Here is a 26,711-nt window from a genome sequence, read left to right as displayed (position 1 = left end):
CTTTATAGGTGATAACTGGCACCTTGAATTGTGCCTGGAAGCCAACAGGCAACCAGTGCAGCTTCCAAAGCAGAGGGGAACACATGCACATACCACAACATGCCCATCATGGCCTACTCTGCTGCACTTTGGACCAGTTGTACTTTCCGAGTGTCCATCAAGGGCAGCCCCACGTAGAGCATGGTACAGTGATACAATCAAGAGATGAAATGCTTCTTCCCACGTTTCTTGCCACCTGGGCTCAATTGCTATTTGTAAGATAAGCTGCCAATGACTTGCCATCTGTGTCTTGATTGTTTATGTCTATTCTTCCTTCTTTGCCTTTCACTGACTCTCCTCAGACTCTCAGACAAATGTCTTGAGCTCCAAACAAAATATTTTGAGCTCAGGGCATTTTTATTCAAAACGTTTTGCACTCTCCTACCACTTCTTCTCTGAGCCCTACCATATTTCCTCAGTCAGTACAGTTTATCATGAAGGCTGGTTTCTGGATTTACCTTTTTGTAATCAGACTCCTGTTCTGCTAACAGAGATCTCCCGGCCAAGAAGCTGACATATACTGGATTATCCTCCCTGGTGTCCCTGAATGACTTCTACCTTAAGAAGTTTATCCATCATTGTTTCTGAGCTCCTATGAAAGCTGGAAATGAGATATCTCTCATGAGAGAGAGGTGCCATCATTACCCATGACTAAAGTGAGACCAAGTATCCAGAAACAAAGCTGGATTCTCCTTCCCTAAGGAGAATCTTTAGCCAGGGAATCTAAAATGAAGGACCTTGTATGTCCCAGGTATCTGAATTATCCAGCTCCAGATATCTACAAGTCTCCACTGGATCCATAGAACTAAACTCCACAGCGTGCCTAAATGTAACCTTGATTTTGATGGTGCTGCACTCACTTAGCATCTGATAATAGAGTTCTACTGCTGTGTATTTTTCCCTAGTAATTCCCTAACAATTCCTATTCAATTTGACAAGAGTATTTGCTGTGGAAATTTTCTTCCAAAGGAGAAGAAAAGGTCATTGAAATTCTCATGGAAGGAGAGACTGATCAATGGTGTCCATTGTGAATAATCTCTCTAGTGCTCCACAGCCTCCCATTGAATCTTCTTAAGGGAAGAAATGATGAGGTCACTCCTCCCATTTTTTTCCTCAGATTAGGGAGTGTAGGCACCAAGGGAGGCTTCATCTTGATGGAAAGCTGGGTCTCTGATAATAATCTCAGCAGTTACATCCTCCTCCACCTCCAACAATAAAGAAATAACATAAAAACAAGAGAAATGTTTTTAAAAGTTCCCAGGCACTCCAACAATAAAGTAGAAAAAGGGAAAATGGCTAAATTTGCCAGGCAAATTTCAGCACAGTATTACTAAATCTGATTAGGAACAACATCCTAATAGCTTAGTTGGAAAGGTAGGACAAGTAAGTAAGATCGCAAATTGGTGGCTGGCAAGTCAAAGCACAGAACAATTTTATCAGGAAAAAATTGTTCTCATTTTATTCATCTGATTCTATGATTCTAAGGATGGTCACCTGTCAGAAGTGTTCTAGGGGATCCTGCACTTCAGTGTCATTTCCAACTCTTTGATGCTCTCTTCCTTCCTCCAATTGTTTGCTAGTACTGGACAGATTCACAGAGGATCAAGCTATCAATGGCTATTAATTTTGATGGCTGTTTACTACCTGCTAAATCACAGGCAACAAGTTTTATCTACTGGTTGCTGGGAATTAAAAGTGGAAGAGGACTATTGCCCTCCAGTTCAGGCTGATCAGCTTCCCAGAGATATCCTATAAATTGGCCATTATGTGATACAGAATATGGACTACGTGGATCTATAGTCTGATCCAGCAGCACTCTTATATTTCTCCACCATCTGATATCTCAAGAGATCATCTGCTACCTCCTTCCATTTCTTTTTCTTCCTGCCTACTTCTCTCTTTCTTCCTCCAATTGTTTCCTAGCATAATTAAGTAACTTCTACATAGCCGGTTCAGAATGTGGCTGCGTGAGCAGTCTTGGGTGCCCCAAGGATGGCACATGTAACACCTTTGCTGCGGGAGCTGCATTGGGTGCCATTTTGCTTCCAGGTCCAATTCAGTGTGTTGGTCATCACCTTTAAAGCCCTACATGGCATGGGTCCAGGTTACCTGAGGGACTGTCTCACCCCCATTGCACTGACCCATCCCACCTGGTCAAGCAGAGAAGGCATGTTACAGACCCCGTCCATGAGAGACTGTCAATTGGTGGGGCCCAGGAAGAAAGCCTTCTCTGCCATGGCCCCCACCCTGTGAAACATTCTTCCCCAAGAGATGATGCAGACCCCCACTCTCCCGGCCTTCCAGAAAGGGGTGAAGACCTGGCTCTGCCATCTCGCTTGGAGTGAGAGAAGGGGTAATCAATCCTGGGGGTGGTTAGCGCCCTAGAGAGGTCCCCATGAATTACATGAATTTAAATTAAGAACTTTTAATATCTCCATCTTGGATTTTATATTTCATATTTATATTTAAGAAATTGTCCTAACAGCCAGGAACCACGCTGAGACAAGGAATAGGTCTCTAGTACTTTATTACTGCTACATTAGACAGAAAATCCTAACAAACTGAAGAAAATGTGGGAAAAACCCAGACAGATAAACCCCAAAAGTCAAGGTGGGTCTGTTCTGTGTCTCTTTGAATGGCTGCTCAACTCCTCACTACTACGCATGCGCTTTCCCCCCTGGATAGGGGCCCCCTCCTGCTCACCATCAGTGCTCATGACAGAAATACTGTTTTTATTGTATTTTAATTTGTATTTTAGTTTTATTCTAAGCCGCCCAGCATTGCTCTTTGACTCAGATTCGAAATATAAATGAATGAATAAACAAACAAACAAACACCTTTTCACCAGTTCAAATGAACTCCAGACCAGGAGTTTTCCCTGACTCCAGGGTGATGTATTTATTTTCCTGACTCCACAATGTTTTATTTGAGTCAAAAACAATAGCTGGCATTTTCTTGTAAATGTTGCAGCTCTATGCCATTTTCCTGTTGGCTGGTGCTGGCTGTTCCATGGCCACTTGAAACTGAAAGCACTTCTTTCAAAGTGCAATTATCATCAAATTCTTTAACAAAATTCATTAAGAAAGGGATGGTGTTACAAGAATTCCAGCAACTAAACTATTTTCCATTTAGAACCATATACATTAAGGTGGAGATGCAGTGATTTTCTAACAGCCTTCTTGAGATCCAATGAGGAAGCACATATTTTCACTAACGATGGAAAAACTTGAAGCTTGTTTACATAACCAGTTCTTGAATCTTTATCAGTCTGGGAATCTACTTTAACAGATGGAATATGTGATTCATTCCATCGCCCAGCTCCCAGACTGTTCTGTTCCTGGAGATCATCAACATGCCTTCTTCATGATCAGTTGCAAAATTGACAATGTACCATTATTTCACTTTAAGAGGCTTTTAAATACAGCAGTGGGATTTAGATTTAGCAAGCTGTGAAGGATGGATGGATGGATGGATGGATGGATGGATGGACAGACGGACAGACAGATAGAATCTTCCTTTATTTCCCTTCATATCAACACAGTGAGAAGGTGGCTAGCAGTTACGTTATATCCTTCTTACAGGGAGCAGTGGGAAGGCGATTTCTATTATTCCACAAGGACAGTAATTCAAGGGACAGACCCAGTTTGAATACCATTCTTTACAAACACCTCGTGATCAGCTGGAGGAAGTACTGATTAGTTCACAGTGAACTTTGCATGCTGTGGGTGGCAAAATGAACTGAAACAAGTTGCAACCCATAAGCCTCCCAACTGCACCTGACCAATGTACCTATTGGTTTTGCACTGCATCAATGTCCATGCCTTTTCCTAAATTGAAGCACTGTCCCTGAAATCCCAAGATTACCCATATAAATGACCTTCAATTCAAGGAAGTCACCAGCAAACATTTATTTTTCTCCTTAAATAGCTTGATCTTAATCCCTGCTTTCTTCTTGACATTTCCCACTAACACAAGGTCAATGAACTGAAGAGGCTTCCTGGTTGGCTGTTGCAGCTCCAGAGGCATCTGCTAAAAGCTGAATTTGACAGACTCTTGGGCCCAGTCTGGGGCTGATTTTCATTATTGATTACTACATTTTTATCCCACCTTTCCTTCAAGCAATTGACAATTGTGTACACTGTCAGTACTGATGCTCACCCCCAACCTGCTTTTGAGCCTGGGTCTTTCTACGTTTTTGTCTAGACAACAGTGTATTACCTCCACCACACTAGCTTAGATCAATCTTCTACACTGAAACTCATCAAGCCAAACAAGTGTGAGAACTCTGTGGGAACTCAATCTGTGCCAGCTTCAGGAACAAAATGTAGGTTGACATGATGGTAGTTCACTGGTTTGGAAAGAAGAAGGTAGCCGATTTGTGTGCACCTTGGGTTTTTTCTTTCTTTCTGCCAACTATGAGGCCAACAGTTCCACAGTTCAACCCTGAGCTACAAATATTCTCTTTGATTGGAACTAAGAGACCACTTTTCATGTTGAAAAATACAGCTGCAGTTTGGTTCTTGTGCTGTCACTTGAGGCAGCTGCATTTCCCTCACAATGCCTCTGCACCATAGTACAACTTTTCAGAGGCATCATCAGGGGAAGATGTGGAATCCCTACTAGTCAATAGGAGACTTCAGTCAAAAATCACTGGGGACTCTACCCAATAAAGACATCACAAGAATGTTTGTGGGACCTCACATCTCATTAGATGATTTCCAATGACATGCTTCCTTCACTTTTGTCAGAGCTTGAAGGACAACTTGGTGAGTTAAATTCTGAGTTTTGCCACCTTCTATTGGGTTCACTGTGGTTCTCAAAATAGAAGAATTTTTTCTCTATCTCCTCTCCCCCAATGTCTCCAAAATTATCCTCTACTTTAAGAAGAGAAAAATGTACCTGGAGACATGCATCTTCTGCCTTCCCCATATGGATGCCCTCCAGCTGTAAAAGAGTTCTTCTGCCATAATTCATGGCCAGTATGATCAATGGATAAATAATCATGCAGTTTAGGAATGATGAGAAGAAAATGCTTCATTGCTGGAGGGCATCAGCTTGGGGAAGGCTGGACAAGATGATCCAGGAGATTCATCTACTGGTCTGTAGGAGTTGGATGGTTTGGGTCAATCTTCCCCATTCCTGAAGACCATTGATTGATTCTGTTGTCATCTCTATCTTGTTTAAAGGAACCTATGTGATGACAGTGACAGCAAACGATGCCGATGACAGCACCACAGCAAATGGGATGGTGAGGTACCGCATTGTGACTCAAACTCCACAGAGTCCATCCCAGAATATGTTTACCATTAACAGCGAGACTGGAGATATAGTGACGGTGGCAGCTGGACTCGACCGAGAGGTAAGAGATCAACTTCTTTGGCTAACAAATTAAAGAGTTTTGTAGTCCCCACTTCTTAGCTAGTTTTTCTCTCTCCAAAATAAATTAACTTGGTTTCTACAAGCTGTCTTGCTGAAGAGCAGTCTCAAATAAGGATATTTAAAAACTTCCAATTTTACCTTAAGAGAATGTATGTATTATAAATATACATTTGTTTGCTTTTTTTTGTTCTTTGCTTATTTCCTTTATTATGCATTTATCATCTTTAAGGATTTGTTTCAGTGAAAAAGCAAGACAGATCAAATAAAAGCAGATAATAACTAAGGATCCCTGTGGGTCTTCAACCCCATCCTCACTGCCCAAAGTCCAGCATATGCTTAAAGTGATTGAAGAAAGCCTGAATAGGAATTGTAGGCTGTTTCCAAACCACGAGCATATGGCAGGCTGCATATGCTCTTTTAAGTTAGGATTGTCTGCCAATTAAATATTTATTTATTTTTACTCAAACAATAATGCCTGAACAAAATAGTGAGCCAACCTACATCTGTGAATTCTAGCAGTACTTCTGTGTTGCAGAGTGATGGGGAAAAGAATTAAGTAGAAGAGAAGCAATGGATGCAAAGCAATTTATTCATTCTTCCTGCTTTTCCCCTGCTATTTATCTCCTGGTCAGTTTTTGCCTTTTGATCTGATAAACAGATGCCCAGAATTCCATCAAGTAGACCAATGGTTGGGTGTTGTAGAAAGAAAATGGAAACATGGAGAGGACAAAGCATTTCTCCTTCTCCTTCTCCTTCTCCTCCTCCCCCTTCTCATGTTTTCTGAATATTTCTGAGCTACATTTTCTGAATATATATTTTTTTCATACCCAGTATATCCTGTTTTGCCTATCCTAAAAGCAAGGTCACAAAGTGGGGGGGGGGGGAGAGAAAGAGATAAGTTTCTCCCCTGATGCTGCCTGCCCTGATTTCCAGAATCCTGCCTCAAACTTTGAAAGCCACAGATCTGAACAGCCATGTCTGACTAGTGAGGAGAAGGTTGTCAAAAATCCCCTCTGTTTTCACCAGGGCCTAGCAAGCTGTGTCAAAGCCTTTATGTTTCTGAGCACAGACAGCTGCCCAAACAATTTCCTCTCTGCCCTCCCCCTGTGTTTTTCCCCTCCCCTTCAGTGTCTCTGCCTGTTTCATTCCAACACCTCAGGCTGATATTTGCTTGGAGGCTGCATCAAGGTTTTAAGGAGCCCAGAGCTGCTTTGAGACATCCCAATACTGCCTTACAGCAGAGATGCTTAAATGCTGCCTCCAAGCAGGTTGGCTGTGGTGGCCACCGGTGGATTCAGAGAACTTGAGGGAAACATTGACAGCAAGTCTGCAGCCAAGAATGGAAGACTTGTCAAAAAGATTTGGATGAGACAAGGAAGATGGATGCCAGGTACTTGCCTAAAGCAGACTTTCCAGCTGCACTTGACCCTCAGGCAGGAGAATTGGCTCAGACTGGGCCAGTTGGTTAGATGGATGAAGAATATTCAAGAGGCTGAACATGCTGGAGATGAAAAGGAGCTGGAGGAAAGAAGCAATGGCATTGGCTTCTTCCCCAGTGCCAGTTGGTTTAGCACAGACCTTGTTTTAAAATACTTGTTTCTGCAAAAGCTCCTTGTCTCCTGAGATTTGGAGGAACAAGTAAAGATTGACCCTATTATTTTCTCTATTACAGCAATATTCAGCAACTAGGGCTGATCTCCCCTTTTCCCCCAAAAATGTTATTTTGGGCAACAGCTAGAATAGGCTAATCTTAGCCATGAGACCAGAAGCCACAGATTATAGGGAGGATTACTTGTTTTTACCTGAAAGGAGGATTTTTTCCCCAAATATAATTGAATTTTAATATAAGAGCATTGTCTTACATTCCCTGAGAATGCAGTAATGGAAGCAGATGAGAACTTATTTTCCCACCCCCACTCCAGAACCTTAGGCTAAACTTCTTTTTGATGGGTGGGGCAATCATCAGGCTTTCAAGATTGATGTCAACTCTTTGAGGAACATCAGGTCACAAAACAGTCATGAAAGGATTCCAGGAATGCTCTTTACTGCAATAAAGTAAAATAACAGAATCTTAAAAGTCTATCCAAGTTTCTCTCTTGCACTAAGCAAAATCAAGACAGCTTTATTTTGAGTTTCTTTCTCACACTTTCCTTCTTCTCAGGATTATGGAAGTGCCCTCTTAACAGCTCATTCATTCATTCCCTAACCACAAGATCAGCTCTAAATTCCTTTACAGTATGTATGTGTGTGTGTGTGTGTGTGTGTGTATGTGAGCCAGTTTGGTGTAGTAAGGCATCAGGCTAGAAACCGGGAGACCATGAGTTCTAGTCCTGTCTTGGGTACAAAGCCAGCTGGGTGACCTTGGGCCAGTCACTCTCTCTCAGCCCAACGGCAAACCACTTCTGGACACGATTGAACAGATTAAAAAAAAAAGTATTTATTACTGGTTTTATAGCTCACCTATTTCCATTGGGCTTAAGGCAGGTAAAAAAACACATAAGTACATATAATGAAATAAAACATGGATGCACTTTGCTACAGCATCCACCAGAATGTTTTTAGACATTCCAATCTAGTCAACAACCTTGGCATTTCCTGTTTCCCTTTCAAGTACTAATGAGATCCAGTACTGCATGTTTTCTGAGCCCAGATGACACTGGCTAGGGGCAAAGACTTGCTGAGATATCAGGGGCATTCCCATGAAGTCACTCCCCTTGAAAAAGACTTAACTGAGCAAGATTTATTTATTTAATTTGAAGCCATCTGGCTCCAGAATGACGCTGGGCAGCTCACACTTAAAAAGATAGAAAGCAATAAGAAAAAAAGATGATGTACATCCAGAACATGCTCCATATACCATAAAACAGAACAGACCCAACCAACCCACCCCAGGGCCCAGGAGAACCGCCACATTTTTAAAGACTTCTGGAACATCATCAGGATGGGAACCACATGGATCTCTGTGGGGAAAATGGTTCCAGAAGGCAGACACCACAACAGAGAAGGCACACTTCCTAGACACCAATAGATTGCACTGTTTGATCGAGGGGACACAAAGTACAGCAGCTCTACCCAATTTTACTGAACAGGCAGAAACCACGGAGATAGGCAGACAGACGACCTGGCCATATTGGAAATCACCTCCAGTATCTAATGGCTTCCCCCCTTCTATATAAAGGCCTTTTGGGATTTCTCCTTAAATGTTATGCATATTCTTTCTTTGACTTGAAAAAGAGGAGCCACCAGAACTACATCTGACATGAGAGATAGGAAAGCAAAAAACAAATCAAAGCAGTGTATAAACAACTGATAGCTTTCAAAGCTATCTTACCTGGTTCCTACTAATCTGATGTAAATATGGTTACACAGCTCTGTGACCATTTACTCACCATGGCTGTGCTTAATTGAATGGATCCCCAAGGAAGATAATGATGATTGGACTCCACTTCATAAAAATCATTAAAGGGTTAGGTTTTGCAACAGACTGATTTTAAGCTCCATGCTCACGCAGGGGTAAAACCTGCTAGAGGAGAAACAAAACGTCAATCCTACTGAGCTAAGGGGAGGGAAATGTGGGGTTCTACCCATGGATGCAGGAATTTAAACACCTCAAGATTCAAAGAATGAGAAATCAAGTTTAAAGTGAGTTCGACATCAAACATTTGTATGAAAATATCAAAACAGCAAAGGAGAGGTGAGGTTTGTTAAGGAATCTTTGAAGATGAATGGGGAATGGCTTAGTGAGGAACTCAAGAATGTATTCTGTGGATTAACTAGGAAAGCCAAGAGCTGGGATTGAGAGTGATGAAGATGAAAATGAAAGAGCAGTGGGTGTTTTATTAGGAGCTAGAAGAATAAGGCGACCTGTTATAGCTGCCAGAGAAGGCGTTTGAAAATACATCACATGACCACATGAAAATGCTCATACAGTGTACAATAAACATGTCTAAGGGAAGGGCACACATGTTCATGGAATTTACTGCTCCCAGCCAGGTAATTTAATTTAATTAATTTCATTAATTTCATTAATTTCATTTCATTTCATTTGATCAATTTAGCACAGCCTGACTCCAAACTGACCCTGGGTATACAGTAAAACCAAACAAAAATAGAACATACAATATAACAAAACTATACAAGAGAACAAAAACTGATGATGAGTGTGGCTAACAATACCTCCATCCCCACACAAATCCGACAGGGGTCCCAACTACCCTAACCCAAGGCCTTGGAGAACAGCCATGTCTTTAAGGCTCTCAAGAATGCCATCTGGGTAGGAACCACATGGAGATCAGCTGTTAGCTATTGGATTTTAACTTCCATAATTCCCAGCCATCATAGCCTGTCAAGATTAGGGCTACAATGTATGGGTTGCAAGAATTTAAAGGATTATTAGATGGCAGCAAAAAGATGCAGAAAACTCCAGGGTTTTTTGTTGCCATCTGGTGATTCTCTGGATTTTTACTCAAGTCCACCCCCATGCTATCTGGGAATTATCCATACTTACTGAGGAATCATGGAAGTCAAAATGTAGCACAGCTGGAAGGCACCAGGCAAAATGCCCTGTTTTATACCCTAAAATCAGCCATAAAACATATTTAGGAAACTGTTTGTCAATGTAACAGGCACAAGGAATAACAATGGGGCAGCATTCTCTGAGGAAGGATAAGTCCGTTCTCTCTTCTGTGTGTGACAACCCTTCAGATATTTGATGACTGTCATTCACATCTCTCCTTAGTTGTTTCTTCTGTAGGCTAAATATATCCAGGTCCTTTAACTGTTCCTCATAGGGGTTGGTTTCCAGACTCGTTGCCTTCTTGGAGGTCCTTCTTTGAAGTCACCCAAACCTGACCTTGTTCTTTTTGAACTGTGGAACTGGGTTGACGATTTCAAGGGTCTCACCAAAACAAAAAAGACTGACCACCATCAAACTGTTCTTCCTATTAGGGATGTTTCTACCTTTAATATTCAGCCAGAATTTGCCTTCCTGTAGCTTAAATCTGTGTCCTGCACCCAAGAGAGTAGAGAAGAGGCCTTGGCCTTCTTCCATGTAACATCCTTCCAGGTCCCTCAAAAGTGTTATCATATCTCCTCCTCCCCCAAAGCCATCTTATCTCAAGGCTGAACATATCCCATTTTCTCAGTCTGGAGAAAATAGCCACCCAAGATGTTCCAAGATGGGCAGCCATAATCTTTTAAACAAATAAATAAATAAATCTCTTTTCATAACACCGTTTCTAATTCCTGATCCTTTGTTACCTTTCTTGGAGCCAGTTCCAATTTGTCTGAATCCTTCTTCATGTGTGTGAATGAATAGCTACAGGTTGAGGAAATGGCAATTCCAATATTTGTCCACCTCTCTGATTCACATATTTCTTTGTACTAAGATGCTGGAACTGGGCTTGAAACTGAGGCAGTCTGTCTGCATGTCATATTCTATAGAAAGCGTACCATTCTTGAGGATTGCCACCATCACCCAAGGTCCAAGGATGCTATCATCTATTTTGACCCTGATAGCTTCACGTTGTGATTTTTGGATACAGCTCTTTCTGGCATTCATATCTCTCTCTCAGCAACTTCATCTGGTATATAGCAAAACCAGCCCTGGAGAGCTGAAGCTAAATATTTTATAAAGGAGAACATAAAAAAGGGGTGGCTTCTTCCACATGCTACTGACATGCCAATAAGTGTTGAGACATCTCTAGTGTCACTGGTCCTTATCCGGATAATAACTATTTGGTTGCATGCTTCTTATGGTAGAACCCAATAATATTACCAATCTTACTTCAAGGTATGAATACAACCTTCACGCCACTGTACGCTCCTAAGAGTGGGAGGTTCATGAGTCCATTCAGTTGGATTTTTTTGGTTCTAAATCTTCCCTAAATCGTTGCAGCTCTGCTTTAAAAATGCATGAACTCTCCACCTGTGTGAATATTAACTCTTAGTTCTCAGAAATGGCACCATTCTTCCACTTGATTTCTTTCCCAAGTGGAGGAACAAAGGAGAAACTTGTAGGGGGCAGAATCAGTGGCTGATTTATTTATGAATGAAATGGTGTAGATCTGGCCTGGATATATCATGAAGGAACATGACAGCATCTAGGATTACCAGAGATGGGCTCCAAAAAAAAAACAACCAGATCAGCCACTAAGTGGCAGCAAAGCGTTAAACTTATCTTTCTCTCTTTACTGCCACCTTGTGGTCATGCAAACCTTTGCAGTGCAGGTCTAGTGCCTATACATCAATTGCCTTTCCTGGATTCAAAGATGCAGGGAACTAATAGGATTACATCAGCCTTTGCTACAAATTTATATGTCATGTTTAATCATTGGGGCCTGATGGAGGGGAGATGCTAATGTATTATCTGTTAATGAAATTCTAAGAAAAATGGATAAGTGATATTTTCTACATTTGTTTATGTACGCAATATATCCAACCATTCAATTAAAAAAGACAATTCGAGGACAATAGAAAAGTAACAGGAATAGTAGTAATAATAATAATCTATGAACATTTATAATCCCCAAATGAAAAAAATACTTCCAGATCTGCAATAGATAACAAGATTAAAACACATATACACACAAAGCAACAATGAAATGATGTTCCCCAAATGACAAAATAACAATAAAACATAATAGCTAAAAGCAGAATTTAAATACAAGCACACAATTGAAACAATTTCCATTACAATTTAAGAAACTAGATTTTTTTTTTAAAAAAAGTACTTGTCTGAAGACAAAAGTATACAGACAGTACAAAGAGCCTTATGGGAGCAGGCCAAAAATGTGTCTAAGGGGTAAGCAACACATTGCCCACCAGATTTGGACTACTGAGTCCATGGTGCTTTATTATTGGGCCAGCTAGGAGCTGTTCAGCAGATTTATCCAAGTCTGCCTAGTACAGCATTCATTTCCAGTGATAGTCACCAGCCAGATGCCTTTCGGCAGCTGACCAGAAGAAGATCAGAGTAGACACCTGGCAAATTCCTAGGCGGACATCTCAAACACCAACCAATAAATCAAAGAACTGAAACATCCCAAAGATAAAGAGATCCCAGAGATCCAGATGGTCCCCATCCTGATAACATTCAGAAAGCTATTAAAGAGCTACCTATTCTCCCAGGATCTGGGTCAAGGTAATGGTTGAGCCCCTGTTGGATGGGTTTTGGAAGGGTTAGTCAGTATGTTGTCTTCAGGCCACCCATGATCTGGTTTTGGGCTTTTGCCTTTTTTAACTTTTAATTGTGAGCTGCACAGAGTTGAGTCAGGCGGCCTATAAAGTGTATAAATAAATACATAAATAAAAAATAAATAAAATAATTCAGAAGCAATCCATCAAGCCCCAAACACCTGTGGAAAAGCTCTGTCTTCAACTATTTTCAGAAGGCAACTGAGATCAAGGGCCAGCCTATGGTGCCACCATACCACCAGCTGCTTAACTCAAATAGGTTGGGCCAATTCTAGCAGTCAGAATTGTTCTATAGATAATTTGGTTCCAAACCATAGAGTGGCTTTACCGGTGTAGAGAATAAGGGAAATGAACTTGACAGAAAAATGCAAGAACCAGGCAAAGAGAAGTGAAACATTCTTTAAGTCCTGGGAAGCAAGATAATACTCAGAAGCAGTCGCTGCATTATGGACCAAGTGAAGTTTCTGAATAGTCTTGAAAGGCCCTGGTCATCAGCTGCCTCATTCAACCAGCAGAGATATCAGGAGTGTGGAACTCTGATAGTGACCTATGTCCTGTTCAGGTGATGGACACACTGGAAATGTTTAGAGCATGACTGCACTCTTGATTGCACTCACAAAATGGCTGCCATGAAATGGACAGCTTGATCATTCACTCAATAATTGCCATGCTAGGCAGGGCAAAACAAGTTGCGATTGTAGAATCAAAGTCTCACCCCTTTGGCTGTGCATGTGATGTCAATCTACATCAAGAAGGAGGGGCTTTGATCATGTGGCTATGACAACAATCATGACTTTTTTTTTCCATGGATGACTCTGGATGGGGGGTGGGAAAGGAAAAGAAAGGAACAGTTATTTCAAAACTTGACACCTCTACATGTGCAAAGGTGTAGAGTTTGGACAGATGTCAGACCCTCACACTATATCAGTCAAAGCAGGATACCGCCACCCAGCAGCAAGCCAAAACAGAGACTACAGAAGAAGACCACAGAAGAAGAGTAGGGATTGTCAGTTATATGCTGGTTTACTTTTCTGCTTCTCAAGCATGGGTGAAGAGCACTTTAACCAAGCCACAGGGAAAGGTCCTTAAGCAGCCATACCTTAACTTCCAGTTGCTAGTGGAGCAATAGAAGAGAATGACCTTAATTCTGACATCCTGCTTGCGAGTAATTGATCCTGTAACACTGAATGTGGGATTTGGGAACCATTGGTCTACTCTAGTGGGATTCTAGGAAGGAGGACCATTGGCCATTTTCTTTCTAACTCTCTTTTTCTATTGGAATAAATGGAAGGGAATAAATTCCATGAATGCTAACTAGGTCAAGTACATATTGAGAGACTAGTGAAAGTAAAATGCCGGAACCATTTTCCTAACTTCTGTGCATATTGGGAAATTAAAAGGGTGTCAAAAAAGTCATGGGGGCACCCTTGACTGTGTGATCAAATTCCAACCCCCTTTTATATGCAAGAGGTGAGGCACTGATTTCATGGTTGCCATTATGACTTTTTTGACCCACCACCTCCTGAATACTCCTGGGACTCAAGGAAACCTTGAATTCCACAGATTCAGTCCCTCATGATGAAACTTTTGGGGGAGTCGTCCTAACAGCAGAATTTCAAACACCCTACAAGACTGTTGTAAATAGGAGAGGGTGTTAATGTTATATTTATTCTTTCCAACCTCAGAAGGGGAAATCTGAAATATCCTATGATCTTTGAATCTCACAGTTTTGAAAAAGGAGATTTTTCTTCTTTAGTGCCATTTCCTCTTATTTCTAACTTATATCCTGCCCTTCCTGAAGGCACATGAAGTTCAACATTAATTGTCCATGATGAACTGAAAACCTCTAAGAGCAGCAATTATTATGGTATATTATTCCTGGTAGCATTTAACTCTGCATGCCCAAGCAATAAAAATATAAATACAAAGGTTTTAGATGTTAATATGGCTAGGTATCATGACTAATATAATCAAGTTGTTGAAACTATTCCACTAGGAAATTATCCCCTATTTCCGTAGCAATTTTTCCTGTCAAAGGAAACAGCTGATTAACCTTAAACTGAATTTAGCTATCATAAGATTTCACTATGAGCTTGAAGTCAATGTTATTATACAATGTGTAGAAACAATGTTGCCTTATTTCATTTGAATATTGTCATTATATGCTGACATAACCTTTAATAGCATGTTACTGTAACAAGTAATGTCACTCATTAGCAAAAGGTTTTCTTTTATTAACCTAGGTTAATATTGTTGGAAATTGATTCTGCACCTTCAAGTGAATTAATTATGATAATGCGTGGACATGAGGAATTGCAGCCCTGATAAGAAAGGATGGAGGTGAAAAAGACAAAAGCAACTTAAAAAAAATATTAGATCTGTCATGTCAAATGGCCTTTCTTCCAACCTGGAAGAGAAGATCAGATCTAATGGGATTAAGTGATAGGCAGTGGCATCTGTAACAAACCAGGTCATCAACATCAAAATGATTAACGCAACATGATGGCATAGTGCAAATTACAGTTATATATTTATATCATGATGTCTGATGCAAGTAGGTAAATTGCATAATTTGCAAGATGGTGCCATGATGTACAGGTAGATAACTGCTCCTCTGCTCTACCTTGGGCTATAGGTTTTGGCCAAAGGTGAATAGAATCTCCTTGACAATAAAACAGGATGGCAACAGAACTAATTACTGAGAGAAGAGGATCCCTCTATTGGAGGTCATCAGAGAATGGATGAGAATTGATCAGGAAGTTGGACTAGATGGCTAAAAAAAAAAGATCACCAACTCTGTGGTGGGATTCCTATATCACACTAGGCCATGATTTGTTGAACAACTCATAGTTATCTTACCCACACATCTTGCTAAGTTGTAGACCAGGTTTTATGAAACATAATAATTAGGCCACACATCATGATAAGCCTCATTATGACTTAGTGCCGTATGTGAATAAACAGCACCCACATTTTGGAAGGAATGGCTAAGAGGAAAGCTCCAGAAATCTGACTGGGAGACACCCCAAAGAGATAATCATCAGCTGACCTTGTTTTGTAGAAACCTTTACTTTCCGCTCCTTGACTTTTGAAAATCAAAGTTGTTCATTTGTCTTGGAAGTACAGCCAGAGATGACTTACAAATATTCTGAGGTGCTAATACAATCCTTCAGGATTTTGCTCCCTCTTGAGTGGGTTATGCCCATATTTGTTTTACTTATTTTTCCTCCACTAAATCTTTCTTCTGAAATACGCAAAAGCAATGCAGTTTTCTGTGGCTGCGTTCACACAACATGCTTAATTAACCACTTAAGGCTACTAGCTGGCAGCAGAGAGATCCTTTGCTCCCACTTAGCAGTCATCTGGATTTTTGTAGAGAAGGCCTGGAAGCCCTATATACCCAGATCAAGTAAAGATCTACCAGATGCCTTCACAAAACTTGGTAAGTTTGGTTAGTTTAATCTTGGCTAGTTTTTTTGTAGCTTAGAATGCTTTACAAAGCTTGGTTAGTTTATGGATAAGTGAGAAGAAATCTGAGCATCCTCCCAACCAAATCTGGATGCTACGCTTTATGTCAGATTTATTTTTAAAAATCCCTTCACCTTCTTCTACAGCTGGTTGCTTTTTCCATTATTCAATAAATAAATCCTGGTTGAATAGGGGAAAGATGTTAAGTATGCAACTGGAAGGCTTTCCAGGTTTAAACATATTCTTGGCAATTTAAAAATATTCCTGACCACCACCTACTTATGAGCCTTTCTATTTCAGTAGAAAGCATAGTACTCATCCAATTTCCAGTCAGAGTACTTGCTCCTCACAAAATGATTTTAAGTTTTCTTTTCATAAATCACACATCCCCTCTGCCCCTGTCCCATTTGCCTCTCTAAAGGAATTATTGTATAAAGCTGCACCAGGTCAAGTGAAATAATTAAACACAAGCTCGTTCCACTAATTAACTTAGCCGTAGACCATTGTTCAGTATTAGCATTTAAAGACAAAATTAGTCTGTTAACCCTTTGCAGTATAGAGATGGAGCATTTGAGTAGGGGAGAGACATTTCATATTAGCAGCAGCAGCAGCCACCTCGCAAGGTAAAAATGTTTTTCCCCTTTACTACACAGCTTAAAGAGAGACTTCACTTTCAGATTAATACAGATCTTTAAAGTATCTCCAGCTGACCTGCTCAAATTGAAAGAAAGGCAGTGGTTGCAAGATCTCATTAGAAGCCTGCTTCTGATCTGGATTGGGCATCTATACCAATATTCTACAAGAAATCTTTCTTGAGTTGGATTCTTTTACATCCCTAGCCATACAGTCAAAATTAGTTAGATTTGGTAGGAATATAGAGGTTGAAAGCAGCATGATCAGATAGGGTGTTAGGTCTCTTTCTTCTTCTCCTGGTGTTTCTTGAGAATGAAAGAGCATTTCCGCAATAATCTTTCAAGGTATTTCGAATTGAGAGATTACAGTTCAGCTTCTAGACAGGTCAGTGAAAATAACCTCTTAGTGACCTGAGGAAGGGTTGAGACTGGGAAAATATGGGGGAGATGAAGGGCAGGAAAGGGAATGTTTGACTACCCAGAGGCTTTATGCTTCCATGCTGAGCTTTATTTTTGCACCAAAAATTGTGACACAACAATGCACCCAGTTTGCCATTGAAGCGCAGCAAGGCAGAGATATCCACAGAGGTGGGTGGAGGTGTCAAAAGGTCAAGATGGGGGCATAAATGTCAAGCTGGGAGCTACACGTAGCCCCCAGCACTCCACAGGCCATGGTTTGCCTATCTCTACTGTTGGACAGCATGTCCTTTCCAATAATATAAATCTACACTCCAAAGAGAAGATTTATCTATGGATGTCACCTTTGCACAAAGTGGATGATTGGTATTCAGCCTGGGTTGCCAGCTGACCTGAAAAATATTATTCATTTGTATTGTATCTTTAATAAGCATTAGATGAACAGAAACCAACAAGCAACACTAACACCAACCAAGCTTAGCAGGTTGCCTGAATGCAGCCTCTAGATGTCCCTCTGCCCTGGTTAAGCATGTTGTATGAACATAGCCATGATGTGAATTTGACAGAAGATTGTGCCACCTATAGCTTATCTTCTCCATTTGTTCTTGATGGGTTGCTACAAAGCTAGTTTTACTAACAGAGATTTTGTCTTTTAAATAATATGCTCAAAATTCACCACCTCCACCAACTAGCATGCTTAGGAAAACAGCTATTGTGCCTATTAAATGTTAATGTAAAATTGACTGCTATTTAAGACAGAGATGAGGATGCACAAGAGAGAGAAAACCATAAAAATGAAAACTGATGAAAAGCAGGCAATTTTAATCACTTGGATAAAAGCACACTGTATTTAATGCTCCTCCTGGTATGGTTTAGGAGAAAATACAATATTCCTCAAAACAAGGAACAAGTAGGATGATTTCTTCTTGGGAAGAGAGTTTTATTTTTTTAATTTTTTTATTTGTTTGTCATATTTTTATTACCGCCCATCTCCCCCACTAGTTTTCTAGCTGTTATATTCCAGTGCAGTTTGGTCTCTGGGATAGGCAGAGACAAACTAGGAAATAGGTGTGGTGACCTTGACTATGGTCTGTGCTCCACCGTTTGAGAGGGAGTCAGTTTTGCTTCTAAGGTTTATGCACTAGAAGCTTCACAATTTTACCAATCTGACCCATCTCTCTCAGGCTCATGGGGAACAGTTGGAGGCCAGGGCAAAAACTAAATTTGATTTGGCTTCATTTATATTTAAATTAAATTAACGTTCAATGTAGCTGATGTGATGTCAGCCCAACAAGGTAGACCAGACTAAGACCCCATGGCCATATAGGTCAGGACTACTTTTATTGTAAAAATCTACAGCTATAGTAACAGAATCTTGCAATGTGCTTCCCCCTCCCTCCCTTTATCTTCGTATCAGAGTAGGGAGGGGCTTGTCTGAGACATTTATTCACACTACTTTCTTGGCCCAGGCTCAAGCCCCACTTATCTGACCACTGCCTTTGTAGCGGCTCTTCCCCCTGTCTTTTAAAGCCATTCCCTATGCCCTCTACATGTGAGTACTCTCTAGTTATGAATTTAATTATTTCCCCTTTTTCTCAAATTAAAAATTACTGTTTCTGGCAACTATTGGGATGGCCCTCAAGGATTTCAAGGTTCACATGCAACCTGGGGTCTCTGGTGGTGCACCTTTTCCTTAAACCCTCTGCTTTCCTTTCCTTTCCTTTCCTTTCCTTTCCTTTCCTTTCCTTTCCTTTCCTTTCCTTTCCTTTCCTTTCCTCCATTGCCACCTGGAATGAAGATGATAATGTTACCATTATCCTCTTTTATATGGTCCAGAGGAGATACTGGGGGTGGAGTCTTGCCCAGTTATCTGGGAATGGTTTGAACCTGCTGGACCTGAGGAAGTGGACAGGGTCCTTAGGACTGTGAGCTCAGCCACCGCTCTTTAGACCCATGCCCCTCCTGGCTTGTGAAAGCGGCCTGGAGGCTGTCATGTGAGTGGGTTCTAATGGAGGTGAGTTCTTCTTTGAGTGAGGGAGTTGTTCCTTTACCACTTAAAGACGCCTTGGTTCGCCCCCTCCTCAAGAACCATTACTGGAACGCAACATACCAGACAATTTTCTTCCAGTATCTAAGCTCCCCTTTTTGGGGAAGGTGGTTGAGAAGGTGGTTGCCCAACAACTTCAGAGGGCCTTGGTGGGAGCGGATTATCTGGAGCCTTTTCAGCCAGGATTCAGACCCAGGTATGGGACGGAAACAGCTTTGGTTGTGCTTTTGGATGATCTCTGGCATGGGCGGGATGGGGGCAGTGCATCCATCCTTGCCCTACTTGACTTCTTGGTGGCTTTCGATACCATCGACCATGGCATCCTTTTGGGTCGGCTCAGAGAGTTGGGGGTGGGTGGCACAATGTTGTGCTGGTTTGCCTTCTTTCTCCAGGGTCAATTCCAGTAGGTGGTGATTGGGAAGGAGAGGTCCCACCCTCGGCCCCTGCTATGTGGGGTGCCACAGGTTTGGTGCTCTCCCCACTCCTATACAACATCTACATCAGGCTGCTGTCAGGGTCAGTCTCACTTCGCAATAAGACACAGACTCACTTAATGGGTATTAAGGATTTTTGGTTTATTGGAATGATGGCTGACAGAACGAAAAACGGGAACCGGGGTGGTGATGTGGAGGTGCCCCTTTTATACCCTCTTGTAGTGCCCCGGGCTCCTCCACCCTGCATTGTCCCGATCCCTCTTGATGGGACCCTTGATGGCTGCCTGGGCATTTTCCCGGTGTCTTCCTTTGTCCCCCGGATTCGGTTGTGTCCTCCAGGGCACCAGGTGCGGCTTATCTCCGTTCTTCTGATGTCCTTCTATTCAGCCGTCTATGGGTCCATGGGTGTGGGTGCTTTTGGGTGCTTGTGTTAATCCCTGGTTTAATTATCTCCTTCCTCTATTTCTTAATGATCATGATCCACGTTGTGAGGCTCTTTGTGCCTTGCAACGAGGTCATGACAGCTGCCGGGTGAGCTCATCTGTCACCATGGGGTGGGATATCATCAGTACACTGATGATGCCCAGTTATACATCTCTGCCCCTGGCAAATTAAGTGATGCTGTGAACGTCTTATCCCAGTGCCTGGAAGCTGTGAGGATCTGGATGGGGAACAACAGGCTTCAGTCAGCTGCAACCTGGCAAGACTGGGTAGTTTTGGGTTTGGGGCCTTCTGGTTCTAGGACTATGCCATCTTTGGTGCTGGATGGGGTGGCACTTCTCCAGACAGACACAGTGTGTAACCTGGGGGTCCTCCTAGACTCACAACTCCTGCTCGAAGAGCAGATGGCAGTCATGTCTGGAAGGGCCTTTGCACAGCTTCATGTTGTGTGCCAATTGTGCCCCTTCCTGGATCGGGAGGCACTGCTCATAGTCACTCATGCCCTAGTCACCTCCACTGGAAATGCACTCTACTTGGAGAGTATCGGGAAGCTTCAATTGGTGCAGAATGCAGTGGCGTGGGAGTTCTGTGTGCTTCTGGAACAGCACATGTCACACCTCTGCTCCACGAGCTGCACTGGCTGCCAGTCTGCTTCTGGGTCCAATTCAAGGTGCTGGTTTTGACCTTTACAGCCCTTCATGGCATGGACCCGGGTTATTTGAAGTGCCACCTCTCCCCGATTACATCTGCCCATCCCATTAAATGTGCAAGGACCATCTTCCAGGGACTTACATTTGGTGGATCCCAGGAGGCAGGCCTTCTCTGTCATGGTGCCTGCCTTATGGAACATTCTCCCCCCGAAGTTAGGTTACCTCCATTCCTGGTATCATTCCAGAAGTCCCTCAAGACCTAGTTATGTCACCAGGCCTGGGGGCCCTAGGGAACCAGAGACATTCTTAAATGGCAACACTGCAGTTGATATTTTTGCTGTCTCTGTGTGGTTGGTATATTTTAAATTTTGCATAATATTTTTATTCTTAATAATGACTTTTTATATTTTTATAATGATTTTTTTTATGTAGTTCTTGTATTTATTTATTCAATTGTTGTAAGCCGCCCAAAGTTGCTTTGGGATGGGTGGCCATATAAATGGGATGGATGGATGGATGGATGGATGGATGGATGGATGGATGGATGAGGGATAGAGAGATGTAATCTATTTGAAGGCCAGGGTGCTTGTTGAGTACCCTAAAAGGTACATGCCATGAAGGGCTGTAAAGGTCAAAACCAGCACCTTGAATTGGACCCAGAAGCAGACTGGCAGCCAATGCAGCTCGTGGAGCAGAGGTCTGACATGTGCTGTTCCAGAAGCACACAGAACTCCCATGCCACTGCATTCTGCACCAATTGCCTGCATCTGTTTCTGTTGCACATTTGCTGCAATTCTTCCCATACTGCAGTCTGCCTATTCCATTCTTCAGTTTCTGAAGGTTGACAGTGGGAGAGCGGGTCTTCCTCCTCCTCCATTGCCATGAGCAAGCTTTGTGGAGAGGAAATGACAACCAGATGTTCACAGCAGGATGGCAATGGGCACAAGCAAAATCTTGGCATAACAGTTTATCCTTATAAGTGAACTGGCTCATGTTGAGTCTATCAAGATGTCTTCTCCTCTGGGTAGAAATAGCCAGAAACAGCAAGCCTTAATTGCTACAACACAGCTGTCTATCAAGATGGCTTCAGCGTCGCATACCTCAGCTTCCCTGGTGATGAAGAAATGGCTACAGGCTGTCCAGGACAAGAGCAATTTTAATTTTTTACCCACCCACCCATGGAGAGACAGTCAACTTTCCCCACATAACTTACTTGCTATAAAACAAGCAAGCGAGGATTCAAGGCCAGGAAACCATGCATCAATTAAGGCATCAATAAACCTAGTTAAAATGAAGTGGGGGCATTTTAAGTAAAGACTATGTGGTGTTTCTCTTGGAAGGTTTTTGTCTAACTTTCTCAGAATTTCACAGTGTTATTTTCCAAATTCAGCTACTCAATTAAACAGGCTATAACAGGGTGAATGACAGAAGATAATCACAGTATAGATTCTTGTGAAGGAATGTAGACATGGCCTCAGGAATGGGGAAGGAATGAGTGAACCATTAAGGGGGGACTTTGTGAAAAGATTACCCCTAGAGAAAGAGGATATTGTGAGAAAGAAACTGAAAATATCCCTGCCCAGATTTTGTTTGGCGTAAGAGGGGGCAGAAAGAAACTTTGACAACCTTTCAAGATTATGTGATTCTGTCCTACATAAAAAAAGGCATTCATGGAATCCCTGCCATGACACTTTCTTGACTTGGCCTACCTTTGAAAGGCTGATAGTTCTAGGCTTTTTTGAGGGAGTCAATAAAGGTGTTGATGAGGGTGGCCATAAAGGTATTATATTATTGGATCTTATAGGCTGGGTTAGCATTACCTGCCAACTCATGGTTTTTTGGATTTCAGTTAATTGCCTGAATTCACACAATACAAGGAAAACAGAAACTCACCAACCACATTTTAGACAAGTGTATAATGTAGGCCCAGGCACATTATTCTTTTTTTTTTTCAATTCTTTCATATATACTTTAAAAGAATATAAGAAATAAGTAACACAGTAAGGAAAGCCAGGGACAGATACTGAAATGCAGATGAATGAACATCATATCACAACTATCATAAAGCCAGTCTATTCCAATATATCAATGGAAACATATCAATGGATATTAGGAGATATTTCATATCTCTTTCCTAGTCAAAATCCAAATATCTCTGTTGAGCTTTAAACAGACAAAAACACTTGGTTGACATTGTTCAAATCATTAAAAGAGACTATAATTAATAAATAATTATTCCACAAATCCTGTAAATTATACAATATGTTTTAAAAATGAGCTCTAGAAACCAAATTTTAGATACAACACAATTCCTGGTATGAGAATATAATCCAAGAATGGTTTCCAATTTGAGTTAAACTCTGCATCAGGTTTACTTTTTAAAAATAACGTTATTTCAGACATCAAGGAATTCCTCCACAGTTTAGTGAACCATTCTTCCAAGGGGAGAATTATTCTTGTGAAAATAGTCCCACTGTTATATATAAGTTCCTTTGAGAAAAGTTTTTAAAAAGTCTGCTTTGAGTCAAGATCAGCTCCTGGTCACTATGGAGTCCTTGGTGCTCTCTGAGCCTTGTTGTTTTCTTGCAGATGATTCATTGCCAGGCTAGGCAACATCTTCAGTGCCACTTCCTGGTGACAACTTGAACACACCCGGGCTGCCATTCCCTTCTTCCACTATATTTTTTCAACCTCTCTGTCTAGTTAATAGCCCTGGCATTTGCTAGTGGTCTCTCACTCAAGAAGTAACCCTCCAACCGTTAGCCCTTCAAGGTGGTCTGCAGAAGAAGCACAATGACTACTAACTCTATCATTATTGAAAGGTTACATTAACAGAATCTTGCAAGACTGAAAGTATTTCTCCCCTCTTCTTCTTTACTCTCTGGAAAACTGGGGAGGGTCACTTCTGAAACACGTCCCATGCCTCCTCTCCTTCTGTGGGCTGAGATGTCTTTTACACGGCAGTGGTCCAGTCTGCAGCTCTTCCTCCTGTCTCCCCAGGTCATTCCCACATACCATTATACCAACCTGTAAAGTTTTTTATTATATGGGCTGCATCAGGGAAGCACAGTTGGGGTGCCAGATTTTCCTGTTTTGGGTTTTGTGGCCCTTTTGTTTATGGTTCTGTTTCTTGTTTTTATTGGTTGCAAGCCACCCAGAGTTGGTTTTAAGATAAATAAATAAATTATGATCAGCCAAGATCACTTAGATCCTTCTGCTGGCTGTGCAACGATGTATAGCAATAATTAGTGGCAGGGTGCAGCATACGTTTAGAAGGCGAAAAAGGATACAGCACAGATGAGTTTAAGATAATGCAAACCTAAGCAGAATAATTCTATGCAGTGATTTCATTTCATTAAGCATTCTTCATCTGTCCCACTTCCCCGTCTTCCCATATGCCAAGCCAGCAACTGTAAATACTGTGTTTTTATTGCACCTGCTTTCTGCTGATGGACATGCAAGCAGCCAACAGTGCATTCGGCCACTTATTCAGGAGTTGAAGGGTGTTATTATTCAGGGGGAGAGCTATGATCCGAGGTGTTATTATTGAAGGCTGACTGTTAGTGCATTATCATCTAACAGGAGGCAATTACCCGATAAATTGTGACATTTCCTGGAGCCAGGCATTGGTTATCCTAGGAGCCCAAGATACAGGCTGTAATCCTGTGTCAGAAGTTTCTTAAGCTTCAGTGAAATATTCTCCAGCGGTCCCCAGGTTTGATAAATAAGGAAATAAACCGAGCGGTTCAACCAACAGAGATGCTTGTCTCCCTCTTGACTTCTGGATGAAATAGGAAACAATAATCCAGAGAGTTGCTGGGCAGTTACTGAAGATGCCGTTAAGGGGGAGATTTCAAGCTGCCACTCCTTGGTCATTGTGTCAGCAACCCAGTCAATAAGATGGGAGTTTCTCTGGTAGGGAGAAAATTAGAAAACTAGGGAGAGAGGCTGGGGACCCAATCCACCAGGTCTTTTCCCCTCTGCAAGCCTCATTGCAATTAATTATATAGTTTAAGAGACTGTATAGCTAAGACTTTCCCTTCCTATACACAGGGGAGTTTTTTCACTGTCAGAGGAGGAAAGAGAGTAAGAGAGAGAGATCGGTTTCTAAGAGCTATAGAGGACATGGTGGTAGTACAGCATTATCCTTACATGTCTGGAATCAAAATATCCATCTGCTGCTGCTTTTTAATTCAGATTTGGAGAATATATGCTGCTGAAACTCGTCAATTCGTTGCCAGATTTTGGCATATACAAACTTGGAGGGATCTGAGCAAATCCAGTGCTGAAGCTGGGTGCAGGTTGTAATGGCCCACCAATGTTCTGCCTTCAGATGTGCTGACCTTTGGGTGGGCTAGCTAGGATTCTCAGGCAAGGTATACATCTAGAATCTCTATCCCATATTTCCCCTGGAATGCTGGCACATCTGGAGGGCCATAATGGGAAAATAATGTTGGCCATGTTAACTGGGACCGATGGAGGTTGAAGTCATAGACAAACTATGATTATATCAGAAGTCATGACACCATCATGCAAGTGATACAAATTATATAATCTACATAATGACGTCATGGTACATTTGTGGTCCCTTGCCCCTTTCACTCTGTGGATGCCAGTGGTTGAAGTCTAATATATCTAGAAGGCAGTAGGTTGATGAAAGTTGCTATATGTTTCTCTGTTAATTCATATATTTCCGACTGATTGATTGATTGATTGATTGATTGCCCTAATCTTACTAAACTATCTTATCCCCAACCCAAGATCTCAAGCAACCTCCCAAATATTATCAATCTGAGCCTTCTGCATGCAAAGATCTAATCTGTCTCCAGCCTTTCCCTTATTTGGGGAATGAAATATCTTGGCATAATTAATTTTGGACATGGATCCTTGGAGAAAGCCTAGATATCACCTCTCTTTGTGCCAGCAACTCTGGCCTTGTCTGTATCGTCTTAATACAGGCTATGAAACATGGTTGTATAATCCTTTGGGGTAATGAAATGAAGACACAATATTAATAGAGAAAGGAGTATGAGCGCATGAGAGAGAATTAATCTAATTCAGCTACGTTCTGATTTTGAATTATATCTGCTCAGAAAGGCAGGCTATCATAACAGCTGTTAATATGGTAGAAAATCATATTAAAAGGAAACAAGACAAGAGCTGATTATATCCAATTCTGTTTTACTTGAGCCAAAAGTATTGATCAGTTTTCAGTACAGGGCTAAAATTGAGCTAAGGCTCTGGGAATTTGGTTGATATGACAAAATTTAGTCCTGGGATTTGTCAAGTGAATATCATATATTATGTGCAAAGTGTCTCCATAATGCTGCCCTACCTATATGCACAACTGCCATCTTTGTTTAACACCCATATAACATTTGCAAGATTCTCCTAGCAAGCAAACATAAAAGAGACAGGAAGTCCACAACTTCTTCCAGAAGGCTCTGAAGACCATGTTATTCTGGTGGGCATTTGGGGAATAGTGCAGGAGGCTAGATTACCTTTAATGCTATTTTCTTCTGATTAGATTTGTTTATTTGATCTTAGTAAGTTGTGATTGTTCATGTGGGAATTGTTGGAATACATGGGCTATTGTAAATGGCTTGGAAATTGTGGTATATCAATGGTTTGTATGTATGTATGTATGTATGTACTCTTTTTTTTGTGCCTTCAAGTCAGTGTTGACTCTTGGCAACTCCCTGGACAAGTCTGTGAAGTTTTCTTGGCAAGATTTCAGAAGTGGTTTGCCCTTGCCTCCTTCCTAGGGCTGAGAGGGTATGACTGGTTCAAGGTCACCCAGCTGGCTTCATGCCTAAGATTGAACTAGAACTCATGGTCTCCCGGTTTCTAGCCTGAGGCCTTAACCACTGCACCAGACTGACCACTGACCATTCATATCTCCTTAATATCTCTTGTAGAGGGCCAGTAGTAAAGTTACTGGATTTGAAACCAGGAGACCATTAGTCCTGCCTTAAACATGAAAGCTGGTTGGCTGACTTTGGGCCAATTA

General features: G+C 41.6%; 1 protein-coding gene across 1 annotated transcript in view; it reads left to right on the top strand.

Moving 5' to 3' along the window:
• CDH4 (cadherin 4) overlaps window positions 1–26,711 on the top strand; it is a gene marked incomplete at its 5' end in the record, with an annotated part of 297,707 nt that overhangs the window by 182,574 nt on the left and 88,422 nt on the right. Inside the window, one exon of the mRNA XM_063296981.1 lies at window positions 5,226–5,398. Within this exon, the coding sequence (XP_063153051.1) occupies window positions 5,226–5,398 (173 nt within the window). The remainder of the gene's footprint in view (window positions 1–5,225; window positions 5,399–26,711) is intronic.

The sequence above is a fragment of the Candoia aspera genome, chromosome 3 (assembly GCF_035149785.1).
Source record: "Candoia aspera isolate rCanAsp1 chromosome 3, rCanAsp1.hap2, whole genome shotgun sequence".
NCBI classification, from domain to species: domain Eukaryota; kingdom Metazoa; phylum Chordata; class Lepidosauria; order Squamata; family Boidae; genus Candoia; species Candoia aspera.
This window is presented reverse-complemented; position numbering and strand designations above follow the sequence as displayed.